This window comes from Protopterus annectens, chromosome 4.part1 (genome assembly GCF_019279795.1).
Source record: "Protopterus annectens isolate FY-2018-M chromosome 4.part1, PAN1.0, whole genome shotgun sequence".
Lineage (NCBI taxonomy): Eukaryota > Metazoa > Chordata > Ceratodontiformes > Protopteridae > Protopterus > Protopterus annectens.
The window spans coordinates 34,731,262-34,749,780 of NC_056734.1; the positions used below are offsets into that span (position 1 = coordinate 34,731,262).

General features: G+C 35.6%; 1 protein-coding gene across 1 annotated transcript in view; it reads left to right on the forward strand.

Annotated features, from left to right (window-relative positions):
• The window catches only part of LOC122800743 (maltase-glucoamylase, intestinal-like), a 1,506,799-nt gene that overhangs the window by 392,521 nt on the left and 1,095,759 nt on the right, over positions 1–18,519 (forward strand). Inside the window, exon 14 of the mRNA XM_044069982.1 lies at positions 13,940–14,024. Within this exon, the coding sequence (XP_043925917.1) occupies positions 13,940–14,024 (85 nt within the window). The remainder of the gene's footprint in view (positions 1–13,939; positions 14,025–18,519) is intronic.

Here is an 18,519-nt window from a genome sequence, read left to right on the forward strand (position 1 = left end):
TCCAGTGGGGTAGTAAGGAAAGAGGAAGTGGCCTTTTTCCATATTACGGCTTGGTGTCTGTTTGATAAATAACTGGAGAACCAATTTATGGAGGTGGGAGAAAGGTTAAGTTCTGATAGTTTGGATAGGAGCAGGCTATGTGAAATAGTATCAGGCCTTGGAGGTCTAGTAGTAAGGTGGAAACAATGTGGCTGCTCTATTAACTGTCTCAAGAAAGGACAGGAGGGCTGTCATGGTGCTATGATTTGGCCTGAATCCGTGTTGTGTAGGGGTTAAAGGTTGTTATCTATGAGGTGTGGTAGGAGTTGAAGCTGGATACACTTTTCCAGGATTTTAGATATAGGGAGAGGATAGCAAGGGCGGAAGTTATTGATATTGCAATTGTTGCCTCCTTTATGGAGGGGGATGATGAAGGCTTGCTTCCATAGTATAGGTACTGTACATTCATGGATGGAGCGGTTGATTAGAATGCTGATGGGATAGGCAATTGCTTCTGCTATACTTAGGAAATAAGAGGGTATGTTGTCTGGAGCGTTGGTGCATGGCTTTAGTTTCTGAAGGAGTTTCTTTATGGTGGAAGTGGGGATAGGTTTAAATGAGAATAGAGAAACGTTGGGAGAGAGAGAACTTGAGGAAGATATGGGTGAAGAGGGGGTTAGAGTAGTGGAAGAGGTGGAAGATCGACAGTGAGAAGATGAGAAAGTGGTGGAAGTGGTGATGACGGGAGGGTTATTTGCAGGAGAGATTAGGATGTATTAGGTGAAGAGGAGGGGTGTGTGAAGGAGGATGTAAGTTTGCTAATAGATTCGATGAAAAATGAGTTGAACTGTGTAGCTAGATCTAGGTCTGGGCTATTTGGGTCTGGAGTTGGGGTGTGTGGTTTACTGGGGTTTAGGAGGGTGGAGATCCCCTTCCAGAATTTTTGTGGGTTCGTTTTATTGTTGTTTTGGAGTGTAAGAAGTATTTTTGTCTGTCGGAGGTTATGAGCTTTTTTACTTTATTTCGAAGGGTTTTGTAAGCAATATGTTGTTCTGGGGTCTTATTTCTCAGATAGAGTCTCCAGGCTTTGTTTCTAAGGTGCATGGTAGATAGTGTGGTTTTGGTTAACCATGGGGCAGAGTTTGTTTTTATTCTTTTTGTTCTTATAGGGGCTTGGTAATCAAGTATTTCTAAGAAGGTCAGGTTAAAGTGAGCAACTGCGTCTTCTAAAGGTAGTGTCTTTAGAATGTTCCAATTTACTGCTTTTAGAGAATATATGAAGGTTGATGGGTTAAAATTTTGTCATTGGGTAGTGATGATATTATGGGTGCGTAAGAGATGCAAGGGAGGCGGTGAAAATTGGCAAGTGATCACTAAGAGGGTCGGGAAGAGTACCACTGTCAGAGAAATAGTGGGGATGTGACACTAGGATCCAGTCAAGGATGGTGCCACAAGAGGGGTTTGGTGATGGGTGTGTAATATTCCTGAGTGGTTGGGACAACTTAGATAGACTGATATTAAGAGGGTTGTTTGAAGACTGGATGGAGGCCCAGTTGATATTTACGTCCCTAAGATTATGGTTTCATTGCTGATATTGTTAGAGAGCCATGAGAGGATGTTTTCAAGTGTGGAAATATTATCCCTGGGGAATGTAAAGGGATGCTAAACAGATGTATTTGTGCTTGTTGACTTGTAGGAGAGTGAGGAGTATTTCAGCATTATTAAATTTAGGAGTAGGTTTATCATAGGGGTAACTAGCAAGGAAGAAGAATATAGGAGAGCAACTCCACCTTTTTCTGGGTCCTGTCTTTTCGAATGATTGAGTAGCTAGGTGGAGTAATTTCAGAATCTTTTATAGATGGTTTTAACCATGTTTCTGAAATAGATAGTATGTCAGGTTTGTTATACATGAGCCATGCATGGAGGGTAGGGACTTTGTTGACAATACTTTGTGAGTTTAGAGAAGTAAAATATATTGGCCTGAGTGAGGAGGAAGAGGTGGAGGGCCAGGGTTGGGATGGATGTCACCAGATAAAAGGCTGGTGATGAGATGAAAGATTGGGTTAAAAGGTGATTGAGTAAAGTAAAGAAATGATTAGGATCTGTACTGGTGATCAGAGGGTCATTAGGTACTATGGGGATAGGGTTCTTTAGAGGGAAAACTTTGAAAGAGAATGTTAGAAGTTGTGTTATTGGGTATAGGTGGGGAGAAATAGGAGAGTGAAAAGGTGAGAGACGGGAGTTTAGGTGGTAGGTTGTATGATAAAGTTGTGAATGGAACGAAGTAGGAGGTTGGGTAAGGTAATAAAGATATGATAGTTTAATAGATAGTAATAGTAACATAGAGATGGATGGGGGATTTAAAGGCATGACTGTAAGTAACTTGGTGTTAGGTGTTAAGGTTGAGTTATCTAAGTTGTATGTTTATTGTGTAGTGGATAAAGAGAGTATTGCAGTGTACAGTAGAGTAAAAAGCAGTAGGAGTAGTGCTAGGGGTGAGAGTTAGAAATGAAGTGTAATATTATAGGTTAGCTGTAGGTGTGGTTACAATTAGATGATAGGCTGATAGGGTGTGTTTAGGGGTTGTGTGTGATTGGTGTAGGGAGGAAGTGGGGGTGGTAATCAGAGGGATATAGCTAGAGGCACTAGGGATTTGGGGGCAGGGTAGGGAGTGAGCCGAGTCCTGAATCCAAGAAGACAATCAGTGATAAAGAGAGACAAGAGAGGTGAGTGTAGAGGTGGAAAGTATAACAGGGAGGTGAGAGGCTTAACAGTGGGAGATATAGGATGCTTAGAGGGGTGGATAAAGATATTAGACCCTTAGGGCACAGTAAAACTATTAAGACACAGGGTTTAACTAGAGCTAGGAATCTAGTAAAGGTGTGCTAGTAGAGCTATAGTGAAGAACAGAAGGTGTAGCTAGTAAGATATAAAAGGAGAGAGTGAGGGTATAAGTTAGACAGCAAGTAAAGAGGCCACCTAGTGGGCAGAGACCTGAATTACAGAGTATGCCACAGCTGAGGTATTGCCAGGCTGGGGAATGAGGAGAATGGAGAGGAACCAGTATAGATTTGGACTAGCAGGATAAAAATGGAAAATAGAGTGAGAGATAGGCTAGAAGTGGGGATATATGACAGACTGCTATGGGGGGGATTGGCTGCTGCCGCCACACTCGAGAGGCTCACCTAACCTGGCAGAGTAGTATTATTATGGATACAGTCTTAAGTTAACTCTAGCAAACATACTTTCTGTTTCAGTGTTTTCAGTGTTCCAGGGTGTACTCTCAGGGAGCTGGTAGGTGAGCTACTTTACACTGAAAGTGATACCATGTGTATCAAGGCAGGGCAGTTTCAGGCAGTCAGGGTTAGGACTAGGAACTCAGAGTTTCTGTTTCAGTGTTTTCAGTGTTCCAGGGTGTACTCTCAGGGAGCTGGTAGGTGAGCTACTTTACACTGAAAGTGATACCATGTGTATCAAGGCAGGGCAGTTTCAGGCAGTCAGGGTTAGGACTAGGAACTCAGAGTTTCTGTTTCAGTGTTTTCAGTGTTCCAGGGTGTACTCAGGAGCTGGTAGGTGAGCTACTTTACACTGAAAGTGATACCATGTGTATCAAGGCAGGGCAGTTTCAGGCAGTCAGGGTTAGGACTAGGAACTCAGAGTTTCTGTTTCAGTGTTTTCAGTGTTCCAGGGTGTACTCTCAGGGAGCTGGTAGGTGAGCTACTTTACACTGAAAGTGATACCATGTGTATCAAGGCAGGGCAGTTTCAGGCAGTCAGGGTTAGGACTAGGAACTCAGAGTTTCTGTTTCAGTGTTTTCAGTGTTCCAGGGTGTACTCTCAGGGAGCTGGTAGGTGAGCTACTTTACACTGAAAGTGATACCATGTGTATCAAGGCAGGGCAGTTTCAGGCAGTCAGGGTTAGGACTAGGAACTCAGAGTGCAGGTGAGGGTGCCTGAGCAAGGTGGACAGCAACCAGGTCTGGGCGAGAGTGTAGTGCTTCAGTTATCATGCTCTATAAATTATTTCCTTATATAAATATATAAATATATATTAATGAAATCAGTTAACACTCAATACTTTTTTCTACTTTATTCATGCTTACCACATTCTTTAACCAGCCGTGCAGTTCTCCTCTCCTGCTGTTGCTTGTTGTAGGTGATTTTCTCCTTAGCTATAATGAGAAAATATAAGATTTTTGTTATTTACCTGTACTTTTATACAAGACATTCCAGTCACTGAAATACATGCTTCCTATGAGTTTGTTTAAATATTTATAACTATCCAATCTTACCTTTACTAAAAGATATAAAACCAAATTGATACACTTTTGATGGAATGCTGTTTTAAAATATTATTCTTTGCACATAACAACCTATGAATTGTGTTCAGCCAGAAAGTGTTCACACAGAAAAATGTATCAATTCACAGAAGCTTTCAGTTCATTAGCTGTACAAAAGTGTGTGCTTTGACAGTTGTCTGTCTAAGAATTTTAAGCATGTAAGAAGATGATTTATGTTGTTGTCATTGTCTTTCAGCTTTTCCTGATTAGGGGTCGCCACAGTGGAACTCCGGTCTGCTAATGATTGGCAGTAGATTTTGATGAACACTGAGGTGCCAGCTCGACGTTCAATCTTCAACGAAGACATGCCCATTTACACATGTTTTCTGAACGCCCACCCAACTGCAGGGAGGACATGCAGATTCCACACAGAAGGCACTACATGCACTCCAGCCAAGAATAGAACGGGAGAACCTCTTGCTGTGAGGCAACAATGCTATCTTATAAATGCTGAAATAAGCAATATAACTGGTCATTTTTCACTAATGTTTGTGCTGGTCATTCACTTGGCAGTGCAAACACCACACCCTTTCTCCAACCTGTACTCTGACTAGGGTGCTGTGCCTGATTTGAAATTCAGTCATCTTGTATGTGCAGTTAGTATAGCGGAAGAAATTACCGTCTTTTACATTTATTACATATTTTTTAATAGATACTTTTCTGACCTACACAAACAAAATTCTTTCTTTAAAAAAACTGTCTGCATATACTTTAACTACAACCTAGGCACTGCAATACTAAACAAAAGTATTATGTGGAAATGCATTTTTGTTTTGTTTTCTGTATAAATACATGTACTAGAAGTTTTAAGTGTACAAATACAGATGTATGTCTGTGACTTACAGACATATATATGCATACTATTATTTTACTCATATATAAATGATATATATATATATATATATATATATATATATATATATATATGTATATACACACACACACACACACACACACACACATATATATATATATATATATATATATATATATATATATATATATATATTTACATATAATGTTGTATATATAGACAATTATGTTATCACATAAATAGTCCACATATATTTGTTTACAGATGCACTTCTGTGTATGGATATGCTTGTGCTTTCTTAAATGATTATAATAACATCACTGATACATTTTTGCAGTTACACATATTTCTTGTACCAAATGCCTTTAATTATGCAACCTTTTTATAGCTTATTTTTTAAACATGTTTAATATGACCAAATTAAAACAATAATGACAATAATAATAATAATTATTTTATTTATTGTTATTTTATTTATTTTTATTTATTTATTTTACATTTGTTGACCGGGCTAGTCTAGCTGGATACATGTCCATTTTCAGTAGAGGCCCGGGGAGAAAAGCTCCAAGAAATCATTCATAGTTAAAACAGAAGTTATTACAGATATTATAAAACAGCAAGTATTACAAAAGCCAATTATAATCTTTTTTTTTTACCCCCCCCCCCCCCGCAGGTACATACAAATTGTAAAACACTTAGTGATTTCATGATCAGGTGCAATATACATATATGTTGTATAATAATATTTTAAAGAATATGTAAATGGAAGAAAAGAAAGGATGTAGGGTGAGGTATACAGGATAGGAAAATAATTAATATTAATACATAATAAAATAATATTACTATAGATCTCTGGACTTCTGAGAACCACATGGTCAACCAAATTAGCCAGCTGGTTGGGCCTATGCTTCTATAGGTTGTTGTAACTGTGGTAGCACTGGTGGCCAGAGTGGGTGATCCCTGTCAGGGATAACAGGTGCTAACCAAACTCCTAACAGATATCTTATTTTTTCCACTTGGAAACATGTGCACATGCATGTATCCTATCCGGATATGACTACCTAAGAATGTGGACCATTATCAAGGTCTCCTTATCTGACCAGCTTCAAGTGTGGTCTTGTGCCCTCATGAGTGCTGCCATTGTTCAAAGATCAAGAACAAGAATTAAAAAAAGTATGAACAGGGCTGTGGTTCATAGGTTTAGAACTACTCTATCTAGGATGTGACTTCATATTAACCAAAATGAGTTAACCAGCAGAAGCATCTGGCCTATTGTTATTATTGGCAAGTTTTGTTTAACCAAAAATGCTCTGTCACATATAATTTTCCAAGGAATACATTCATATTTCATTTATATGGTGGATAAAAACAGTATGCAACCATAATTTTTGGTTATATTACTTACAATTGCTGGGCTTTGCCTTAGCTACCCTTTTTGAAGTAATACTCCTGAATATCATTTATTCATGCAATTTTCATGTAACTATTATTATTATTATTATTACTATTATTATTATTTTGGAGGTGCAGAAATACATGTCCCTATGTGTGTGATCTCCTACTTCTATGAAGTGTTTTACTGTTACAGTGAACTGCTTTTATAAAATGTTGCATGGGTTAAGGTGAGAAGGTATGCCTGATGTTAGATGGGTGAAGATTGTCATTTATTCATGTAGTAGAGCAGCAGCATTTTAGTGGTGGTGGGGGGGTACATAAATATATATTGCTATGTGTGTGAGGTGAGACAGTATGCCAGATGATGTTATATGGACAGAGATTACACTTCATGGTTATAGAATGGGTATACAATATCAGACTACCATGAATATGACTTTATTTTGTTTTTTTTCCTAAATATATTCAAATTTGTTTGTCATTGCTGTTTTGTTTAAACTTATAATTACATCAAAAGTGTTTTGTGTATGGCTGTGGCATATTTTTTTTATTTTCCATAATGATGCAGAACAAGGAATCAAGGCCGAGGAAGGACAACTTCAGGCTAGATGAAAATGTCATCCTCACAGCAGCTCTTAGGACTTATGGGAAATATCTGTTTGGTAAAGAGGGGCTCAAACAAGCTAAGAGGACAAAAGCTTGGAATCAAGATCTCCTGGACATAATGCAGTCAGTGGAAAAGACTGCTCATTAACATGCAAGAAGAGGACAAATGATGGTAGGATGTCCTAGAGCAAGACAAGACAGAATGCAATTGCCCATATGATTAGTGGGGGGTCTCCATCATTTATCCTGTTGACACCAGATGCGGAATGCCTCGTCTCCATCTGTGGAAATGACGATATCACAGAAGATAATGATAGTGGAATAATCAGAAGTAAGGTGGGCACAGGCTCTTACCAACATCTTCGACAGCAATACTCATCTGCTCAGAATGGCTGGTTTAACAACATTAGTAAATATATATATATATATATATATATATATATATATATATATATATATATATATATGGTTAAATATTTACATGGAATGGTTACATAAAAATGTGACAATAACTATTAGTATGTGAACATTCCAAATCTAAGTAGAATAACAGTGACAGCAGTGTGCATATGTCCCCCATACTGCCATAATAAGTATACAGTAGTGTATGCTATTTGTTTGTTAGTAATGTTGATTTTGCTGATTTCTGCTACTTCTTCTGGTACCTCATTACCAGAATCAGCAGAAGCAACCTCAAATGATTTTCTAAAATCAATTGGCCTATGTTTCTTTTACAAAGTGCTCACTCTTATTCCTTATTTTTTTTTTTTACTTTTTAGAACGACTCAATAAAAATATTATTTTTTTAAAAATATGTTTTTATATTTTTATTATTTTTTACTTTTTAGTCTTTACTATAAATATCTAAATCAGAAACACAATAAGAATTGTAGAAAAGTGGGTATATATAAGTATCAAAACAGCTGCAGGGCATAGGTTAAAGAGCCACCTCTATTAGTTGATATGTAGCTGGTGCTGTGTTTGTCCACATGATGCTGATTAAATGAGCAGACTATAATCAGCAGCAGTGAAGGCTACACAACAGGTTTAACACAGCTGTCTATCCTATTTGAATGTTGTGAATGAAAAGGAAGCTACTTTCCTCCTTTTATTACTACAGAGAAGCATTACTAAAATTGCTGCAGTGGAGGCATCAGACTAAGAAACAAAAAATGAAGAAGAGGAGCTGTATATTAATTGGCAATGAATTTAACTGAGGGTGTGAGAGTGTTACAGCTTGTTGTTCTCGCAATGTAAAATGTGATGGGTAAATTTGCTTAGTGTGCAATTGAATGAAGGTACAAAATATGAATATGCCTTGACAGGTTACATCTAGCAAAAAGGAGCCCTTTCCCTCACAGATGTAATAATGTCAACTGCATTTTTCCTACAGATGTGCAAGTGTTTCATTCGGGATGCTAAGCAACTGCATGGCTATAACTACTAATTCTTGTTGTGAGGCAATGTATTGCTGTTTCCAGCCAGTGCCTGGTACTGTGTACAAGCTGTTCACTTTGTTTACATTGATCACTTCACTAGTAAAGCTGCTATTCACTATTATGTTTGGGGTGCATTGGAATGTAGCAGTGGTCTGAACATCGGGAAGAGATTACATGCTCTTTAAAATGAGAAAAGCATGCGTTAACCATATTTCAGTTTTCTTTGTTTGCAAGTACTGTAATGTGAAAACTGACTTTGCAAATTAGGCTCTGACTTGCACTGTAGATGCAATGCTTTCTGTATTCTTTCTTTTGGCTAGGAATCACAGGGCTTTTTCCTCATTTCAGGAAGTGTCAGGGTTGTACTTGACAGAAAGATTAAAATAGTGGTGAAGAAAAGAATATGGCTGGAAATCAAAGGTGATAAAGTGGAGAATGACGTTTTCATGAGGCTAGTCAGGAAAACTACAAGTTGTTTGTTTCGAGAATTTTTTTTTCCTTGTGAATTTATTTAGTGCCACTGTGATTTCATTTTCCATTTATCTGAAAAGTTGGATGATGATAGGTGAATGAAAACTGTGAAAGTGCTACCAGGTTTGGAAATGCTAAACTTGCTTTGGCTTTGCATACAGTTCACCGTAAGCTTCTTATTTCTTCTGTCAGTTTATTGTGTACACTTTCTAGCAGTAGAGCTGAGTGTTTTGGTTATGATTCCAGGAGTTGTTGGTATAGTATTTCATATGCATATATGGTTTGCATTCGGATCTTCTTTCAGTAATAAGTGGAGCAATCTGAATATAAACATGCTTCCTGTTTGCCTTGTTTTTTTTTTTCTATGTAGGATTTTTGTAGATAGCTGGTGAAAAAGCAGCTTGAAGAAAGATAAGTTGTGCGTGTGTGTGAGTGTGTGTGTGTGTGTGCGTGTGTGTGTGTGTGTGTGTGTGTGTGTGTGTGTGTGTGTGTGCATGTGTGTGTATGTGTGTGTGTGCACGTATGTGTGTGTGTGTGTGTGTGTGTGTGTGTGTGTGTGTGTGTATGTGTGTGCGCAAGCGTGTTTGTTTGTATTATCTCACTAATGACAGAGGGACAATATTTTACTTAAATACAAAAATATCATCCACATGTCATTATTAGAATCATTTTATTAAATTTGGCTTTGCGAGACAGAACCACAGAGGGACAGAGAGACAGAGCCACAAAGCTATCTTCAATAAAAAGCATTCTAAAAAAAAGACCAGTTAATACCATGCTTATTGTATGTCACTAAAGAAGTTCGACAGACCTCAATAGGGTTTAGTACTTATGAGTCATTATATGACATAATAAAACAAGTCACTATTCTGGGCCATCAGATATTGGTAAAGAAACTTTGGAATAGAAGAAAACCACTTTTAAAAATGTCATAAAGTAATAAACTAAATTATTAGATAGTTTGAAAGTAATAACAGCCTTGTAAATCAACAGGGAACTCACAGCTAAAAACATTAAACCAGGTAATAGTTTCTGTCATGTTTGCAGAAAACAAATTTTAATTAAATTGCAGAGTCAGATTGAAATAGTAAAATAAATAAATAAATAAATAAACAATGCAAATGACAGGGTTAAACAGACTGCTAAGAGAGGATAAAAATGGGTATACAATATCAAGAGCCTGAAAACCCAGAAAGAAATACACGCATTTCAAGTTAACCAGCAGAAATTAATAAGTCTATTGAATAAGGAAAAGTGACACTTATGCTTGCAGTTCAGGTAGATGACACATTATCCAAGTCACAAAAGGAGAAAATTAGAGAATTACTTTAACAAATAAAAGCATGCTTTTTAAATCTACCTGACAGAACAAGATTCAGCATCATACTGAGGATGCTTTAGGGATAACGTTTAACTTAAAATCTTATAGATTAGCAATATCATAGAGAAAAGATGGGCAAAAGCAAGTACAGAAGATGCCTGAAATGGGAGTTGCAGAAGTCAAAAAGTGAATGGAATAGCCTGTGATATTTGTCACAAAGCCAGATGGAGCAGTCTTGTCCTGTAATGATTATAGGAAGCTGAACAACATTTCAAAATTTGGTAACTACTCAATTCCAAGGTTATTGAGTTCATAGAAAGATTGGAGACGGAAAGGTCTTTAATCACAATAGATATAACAAAGTGATACTGGCAGATCTCTAATGGAGGAAGCCAAACAAAATCATTGTTTTTTAATCACCGGAGGTCTTTTTCCAGTATAATGCTGCATGGTGCGCCAGTAACTGTCCATATTCTTATGGAGTCGTGAAACCACAACTCAAGTACTCTGACACTTACCTAGATGGTGTAATGATAATAATAATTAGACTAATAATAATAATAATAATAATAATAATAATAATAATAATAATAATAATAAAAAGAAGAAGAATACATTCACAAGATTGAGACTCTCCACGTAACAAGACAATTTAACAATCAGTCTTGAAGACTGAACTCTCACTTAGCTAAATTTCAGGTTATACAATATTCAATGGTTCATAGGTGTACACTATACTAACAACCACCAAGGCCTTTATAAGCATAGCTTCACAACTCAATGCAATTGCATCCTCTTGTAATATGCACAGCTAAATTGGTGGGCTATGTTAGTTAATTACTAGAAAGATATGTGTGAGAGGGTTAGTTTGGGAATCCTTACTTTCAGTGTCTGTCAGCCCAGGAGAGAATTTATGATCTCCCATACAATGGTCAAAGTTTCATTTGAATAAGATTTGGGATGGACTGTGCTTCTATGAATTGGAAGCCTATTTCAGAGCATGGGGGTCCTTTGAGACATATATCTGTCTTGTCATTATATTCTGTTTACATTACAAGCAGAGTTTAAATCCATGGAATTACTGTTTCTGATGCTGTGCTTTTTGTGGATTTGCAAAAAGCTCCGTCATGGATAGATTTAGAGATAGCTTATATACAAAGCACAAATCGCCTCTCACCAACTCTATAGGAGACAGTAGAGACAGGGGTCTAAGGCAATTTTTACAGGAAAATGTGAGAAATACCCAGATTCTCTTGTTCTAACCATTTCATATGTTTAGTCAGGTACAAGACGAAGGGGCATTGCACTCAGTGATAAGCCTTAAATGGGCCATATAGTAATAAAACTTCCTTGGACCTGGATGCCATATTCTTATTTGTAAGTTGGGTGATGTAGAATGATTTTCTTACTACCTTCGCTACATGTTGGTTAAAGGCCAGATTGCTGTCTACATGTGTTCCTAGATCTCTAACTAACGGGTCAGCTCTTAGGAGTGTCTTATCAATGGAGTAGTTTGCCTGGGTGGATGTTTTCCCAAAAGGCTCTATAATGCACTTCTTTGTATTGAGCTTTAATCTGTGGCTTTAGCACCTGTCATTTGTCTGCTTAGACACTCTTGCAAGATGATGGAGTCATGAGGGAATGTTAGAGTCATGGAGGAAATCTATGATAGTTCCCAATTTGCAGCCGCTTCTGAACTTGGTGAGCCAAGGTTTTCTGACATTACCCTTGACCTCTGAGAATTAGATGCCAAACAGGAGTGGGGCAAACCTGGAACCCCTTGATACTCTTCTGGTGACCTGCCTCTTGCTGGAGGTGGTCTCACCAATTCTGATTTCTTGGGCCCTATCTGTGACACAACTATTAATCCAGTATATTCTGTATGGATTTATGCCTAATTCAGTGAGTTTGTCCACAATACCTCAGTGGGGTATTGTATTGAATGTCTTAACCAGATCTTGGTAAGCAGTATGTACTGTTTTCATGGAAGACCATACTAATTATGACAGAGGTAATGTATTTAGGCTATGTGATTCGTAGGGAGGGTGGTAATTCTTAGAAAAACTTGATATAAGACGTGACATATTCTTGCCAGTATGAGTCAAGTGAGGGCATTCTTGGATTAGGAGGGCACTGTCAAAATGTATACCCCACTTTGTTCAGTGGTTTTTCCCTTTACAGATTTGATAACAATAAAGGTATACCTTAAGCTTACAGAAACTAGAGACAGCCACTGCTTTTAACAAGATGAAGAGAGCACTTTGTTCTGACCTTAACTTCAGAGGAAATACTTGGCAATTGTGAGAACTATCTTTAATGAAATTCTACCAACATTCTTAGTTAAAAATTGACACCTGCTACAAACTTTGACTGACTATTGTGAATAAATAGACAACAGATGAAAATGCAAACATTTTTAGATAACTTTACTTGCACCCTTATACATTCACAGAAAATGCAGACCAGGCTCAACCACCCATATTGCAGATGACATATTAAGGGCTCACAGCCCATCTATTGGGCTTCAAACTGAGGTCTTCAACTTGCAAGTATAACATACTGTGATAGTCTTTTGCAGAGTGGTCTCTCAATATGATGCAAATGCTGTAAATAAATGTTGCAAATAGAATTGCTGTTTTTAAAAATTATACTGATAACGTGAATACATGCTATAAATTATGTAGATATAAATAGTTATGTACCATTTTGTATTAGGTAGAGAGGATTCCTGCATGATTCAATTAATATGTCTTTAATAGAACAATTGAGTACTTAAGTAATGAGTAAGAGAGAAGATTGTAGCTCTATCAGTTTAAAGATATTATTTTCTCATGGGGGATATTGTGTACCTGGTGAAATAGTTCTGAGTAGTGTGCTGCAGTAGCGAGAACCATTGTCGACTATACCTTACCTTGACATCTTCCGGCAAAGGAATTCAGGGAGAATAGAATTTACCTGGAAGGTACGCTATTCTCTGAACATTTATTTATTTATTTGCCTTTGTTTACCTGGAAAGGCCAACTGGCTAATACCCATTTTCAGTGGAGGCCTGGGTAGAAAAGCTCCATTTGCTTACATTGCATTATACTAAATTCCAAACACAGAGTAGTTACATTTCTATTTATATTTATATACAAATGGCAGCTACATTTATACATTCAGATTTTACAGAGGTGGTAATTACTAAAGTGAAAGCACACATGCAACTTGTTGGATTGTACAGGCAGCAGTTATGTATAAACATTGTTTTGTCATTTCAGTAAGAGGTTGAGAATATTATGTTTAAAGTGAGTATTTGCACTAGGTGAGCATACAGGCTGTGCAGTAGTCAAAGGTCATATAACTGAGGTTTTTATTTATTCACTCTTTTAATTCATGATTGTCTTATTTTACATTGAGGATTTTATATTGTTTGGAGATTGTATCTTTCTACTTCAGAATTTAAAAGTTGGTCTGTGGTCTTTCAGAGAACTGGTTATATGTGTTGTGTATTTCAGCAGACATATTAATGTTTATTACATAAAATAAGAAAATGAAATATTTTTAAAATTAGATTATTTGTTTGCGTATTTTAGGATATGAATGAAATCTCAAACTTTGTGAAAGGTTCCAATAAAGGGTGTGAAGAAAATAATCTAAATTACCCACCTTTTACTCCTGGTAAGCTATTTCTTGACTATTTCAGCAGCAAACTGAATTGCTCATTTATTTCATATAGCTCTATGTGACACTTTTTATGTATGCAATATTTCATAATTTTTGAATGATGAATTCCAGCATAAATCAAAGATTCAAATTAAAAGAATGAAAGAAAGAAAGAATGAAGTGAAAACAGAGAACTGTCCATATAAATTATTGAATCTGAAGTGTATTTTACTTATTTTTTTCCAGTATGAATATCTTTTTGACAGAAATGTTTACAAATTTGATTACTACATAAGTGGGTCTAGGTAGTACAGCCATTGTAACTACTGATCTTTTCATTTGCACAAGTACAGCAGGGTAAGCAGTGTGACACCAAATAGGCCAAAGATGATGAAAAATGCTGTGAAATCACAGGGAAAGTTGGATTACCTCAAACACTATAGAGCCGAAGAGACGAACAACCATTGAAATCCACTCTTTAAATAAAACTGATTGAACAAGATTAAGCGCTGTCATTCCATAACTCAGAACTTCATCAGAATAAAAAATGCCATACATCACTTCCTTATATATCTAAACAATTTTTAAAATAAAATCTAAACAATTTTTAAAATAAAAAGAATCATCCATCAAAAATCAGTCAGTAAAAATTTGAAATAAATAAATAACCATTCCACTAAAATGCTACCATATTTACCTTATACACATCCAGTCAAAAAATGTATCTTGCTCATCAAATACAAATATCAGTACATCATGTATGCCCCAAATATAAAATCATGTTGTTCAAAATAAACTTCCCTATTATAATTTAGCTCCCCTCATTTTCAGTACTGGAATTATAGAAACCATTTCATTCAACCCAGGTGCATTTGAGGCATATAATCTTAAATGCCACAATAACTCCATATATTCTAAACAGGATTTCCTACTCCCCCCTTGTGTTCAGAGTTACTTTTTTCCAAAATACCAAACATAAAGCTGTTAAATATGCTACATACTATAGAATGTTTATATACTGCTTTTTCAAATTACATGTCTTAATATCATACACATGTTCATGAATGTATTTACATAATGTACATTCTGTTTTACCAGCATAAAAACTTGGACATCCTGAGCACACAGCAATGTAAATTGCCCCCATGGTTTTGAAATTACTCTTGTCTAATTTAGCCTTACTTTTTAAACAATTTTCTAAAACTAGATAATCCTTAATAAGTATGTATGGGCATTGTTTATATGCACCCCATTTAGTTGTTCCCTTCCCATCTTTAGCTTTCTTTTTTGTATTGTCCTCTTTTGTACCTTTAGGGCCATACTCTAATAACCATTTGAAATTATGAGCTGTCTTAAATACAAAGCTGGCCCTTTACCTAAAAGTATATATAAACTTGGGATAGCTTTCAGGATATTTCAGTTGCTATTAATTACTATTTTAATTTTTTTTCTGGCCCAGTCATTGTATTCTAGTATAAGTGCCTGTTAATAGACTAGCTCAGTTTTTACTTCATTTGGAGTACTAGAATTGTCTGTTTGATCTTCCAAGCCTATACCAAGGAGGGTTATAGTTATCTCCCCATCCATTAAAAACCTCCTCCACAGTTTTTTTAATGAATTATAATGGATAATCTCTCTAAGAATGTACCCTGTAATTTTAAAAGCTCTTTTTTCAAGTGTTCTTGTTTGGAGGTCATCCTGGCCATCCTTATACTTTGCCAATTAATTAAACTCCTTTCAAAGCTCATTTGGTGATAGCTATTAATGTGTAAGTTGGAGTTAATAAAGGTGGACTTTCTATATATTTTTGAAATAAAGCCCTTGTCATTAAAGGTAATAAATGTGTCCATAAAACTCATACCCTTATAGCTAAAATTCCATGAAAATGTAAAATATATTGGAGTGTTCTTAAATAGCTGATAAAGTCAGCAATGAGGTCTTTATGACCATTCCAGAAAACAAAAATTTTGTCCAGGTACCTCAAGTAATGTTTACATATTTATAAAAGGCTGAGTTGAATGCTTGGAAGTTTTCCATACCTCTCAATTTTACAGATTTTTATAGAATGTCCAGATCTGTGCCTCATATTTTTTCATCCGTGTCTCATAAAATTGTCTTTTTCTGTTAAATTGTTGACAAATCATTGAAGGGTGAAGTCAGAAAATAATAGACATCTGAGTTTCAGACTTCATACCCTTCAGAAACTAATGGTAATGTCAAACCTGTTATTCTATCAACTTTTTTTTTAAGTTTATAAGAACAATATTCAAAATTGTCCATTTGTTTTGCACTCCATTATTTATGGCTTTGTCTAGATTTCTTGTTCTAAGAGGTTGAAAGGTATGAATTTTTCCCATTTCAATAAGATCAGGTTTGAAAAAATCTGGACAGATATTGCCCAATAGCGACTCCTCTAACTTGTTTGAAAAACTCACACTCAAAAAAACAATGAAATTGTTGTCTAAAACTTTCTCCATCACATCTGTAATTAATTGTATATATTGAGGTGACAGAAGTGAACAAGACATCAAGCTCTCATGAAATAAATCTAACCCTTCATCTCTGTGAATAGTCATGAACAGATTCACTATATCAATAGTTAGAGATCCTAAATTCCTAGACCAAGTGGTTGGGCTCAGTCTCCCAAAAAAATTCCATTAATCCTTAAGGAGACGGGTTTTAGTAAAAAAGAAGAGTATCAATTTCCTATCAATAAATGTGGCTAATGGATACATGATAAAGTCAATGGCTTCCATTATAGGTGTAAATTTTAAATTCAAGATGCCTTTATGAATTTTTGGTGTTCCAAAAATGTTTGGAACCAGTGTTTTTCTTATAGTCAAGAAAGATCCAGATTTGTCGCATTAATTAGAAATTACTCTAAAAATGAATATATGTTATGGTAAGCCCATAACATAAATTGATTTTTATTCATTTTTAGAGGAATTGTTAATTGATGGAGAATTCAAGAAGATATATTATCTATCTTGACTCTAAAAAAAAAAAAAAAACTGGTACCAACACTTTTGGAATACCAATAATGCATAAAGGCATTTTAAATTTAAAATGTACACCTGTAGTGGCAGCCACTGGCTTTATCATGTTTCAATTAGTAGCATGTGCCCTGTTTTTTTCAAACCTGGTCTTATTGGCATGGGAAAATTTCTATGTGTTCAACTCAGCCTTTTATAAATATTGTAAACTTTATTTGAGGTACCTGGATGACATTTGTATTTTATGGAATGGTCCTGAAGAGCTCACTGCAGACTTTATCAGCTATTTAAGCAACACTATGATGTATTTTAAATTTTCATTGAAGTTTAGCTATAAGGGTATGAGTTTTTTTTGACACATGGATTACCTTTAATGACAAGGTTTTGTGTCAAAAATATATATAAGTTCTACCTTAAGTTTTAACAGCAAAGGCTTTGTGTAAAAAATATATAGAAAGCCCACCCTCAGTAACTCTTACGTGTACTTTAATAGCCCAATGAGTTTTAAGAGGAGTTTAATTGAGGTGCAAAGTATCATGGTGGCCTGGATGACTTCCAGCAATGACAACTTGAAAGAAGAGTTCATAAAATTATAGACTATTTTCTTAGAGAGAGGTTGTCTGTTAAAATTCATTAAAGTAATTATAGAGGAGGTTTTTAATAGATGGAGAAATAAAAACCCATCCTTAGTATAGGTTTGGAAAATTGTTTAGACAATTCTAGTACTTCAGTTGAAGTGAAAACTGAGCCATTCTATTTATGGATGCTTGTAGTAGAATACAATGATTGAGCCAGAACATTTTAAACAGTAATTAATAGCAACTGGAATATCTTTAAAACTAACCAAGTTCATATGAGTTTTTAGGTAAGGAGCCCAGTTTTGTATTTAAGCCAGCCCATAATTTCAAAAGTTTATTAGAGCATGGCCCTAAATGTACAAAAGAGAATGATACAAAAGAAAGATAAAGAGGAATTGAAGGAAAATTAAATGTGGTGCTTGTAAACAGTTCCCATACATACTTACTAAGGATTATCTAGTTTTACCAAATAGTTTAAAAAGTCAAGTTAAATTAGATATGGGTAATTGTAAAACCACAGGGTAATTTACGTTGCTGTGTGCTCAGGATGTCTGAGTTTTTTTATGTTGGTAAAACAGAATACACATTATGTAAGAAAATTTATGAGCACTTATACAATATTAAAACATATAAATTGAACAATACATTGTATAAACATTCTATTGTATATAACACATTTAACAGCTTTAAGTTTGGTATCTTGGAAAAGTAACTCTGAACCCAAGAAATGCAGGTGAGAATCTAGTTTAGAATACAAGAACTTATTATGGCAATTATGATTAGATGCCTTGAATACACCTGGGTTGAATGAACCGGTGTCTATACTTCCAGTGAAAATAAGGGAAGCTGAATTATAATAGGGAAGTTTATGTTAAACAACATGATTTTATATTTGGAGCATACATGATGTACTGTCATTTGTATTTGATGGGAAATATA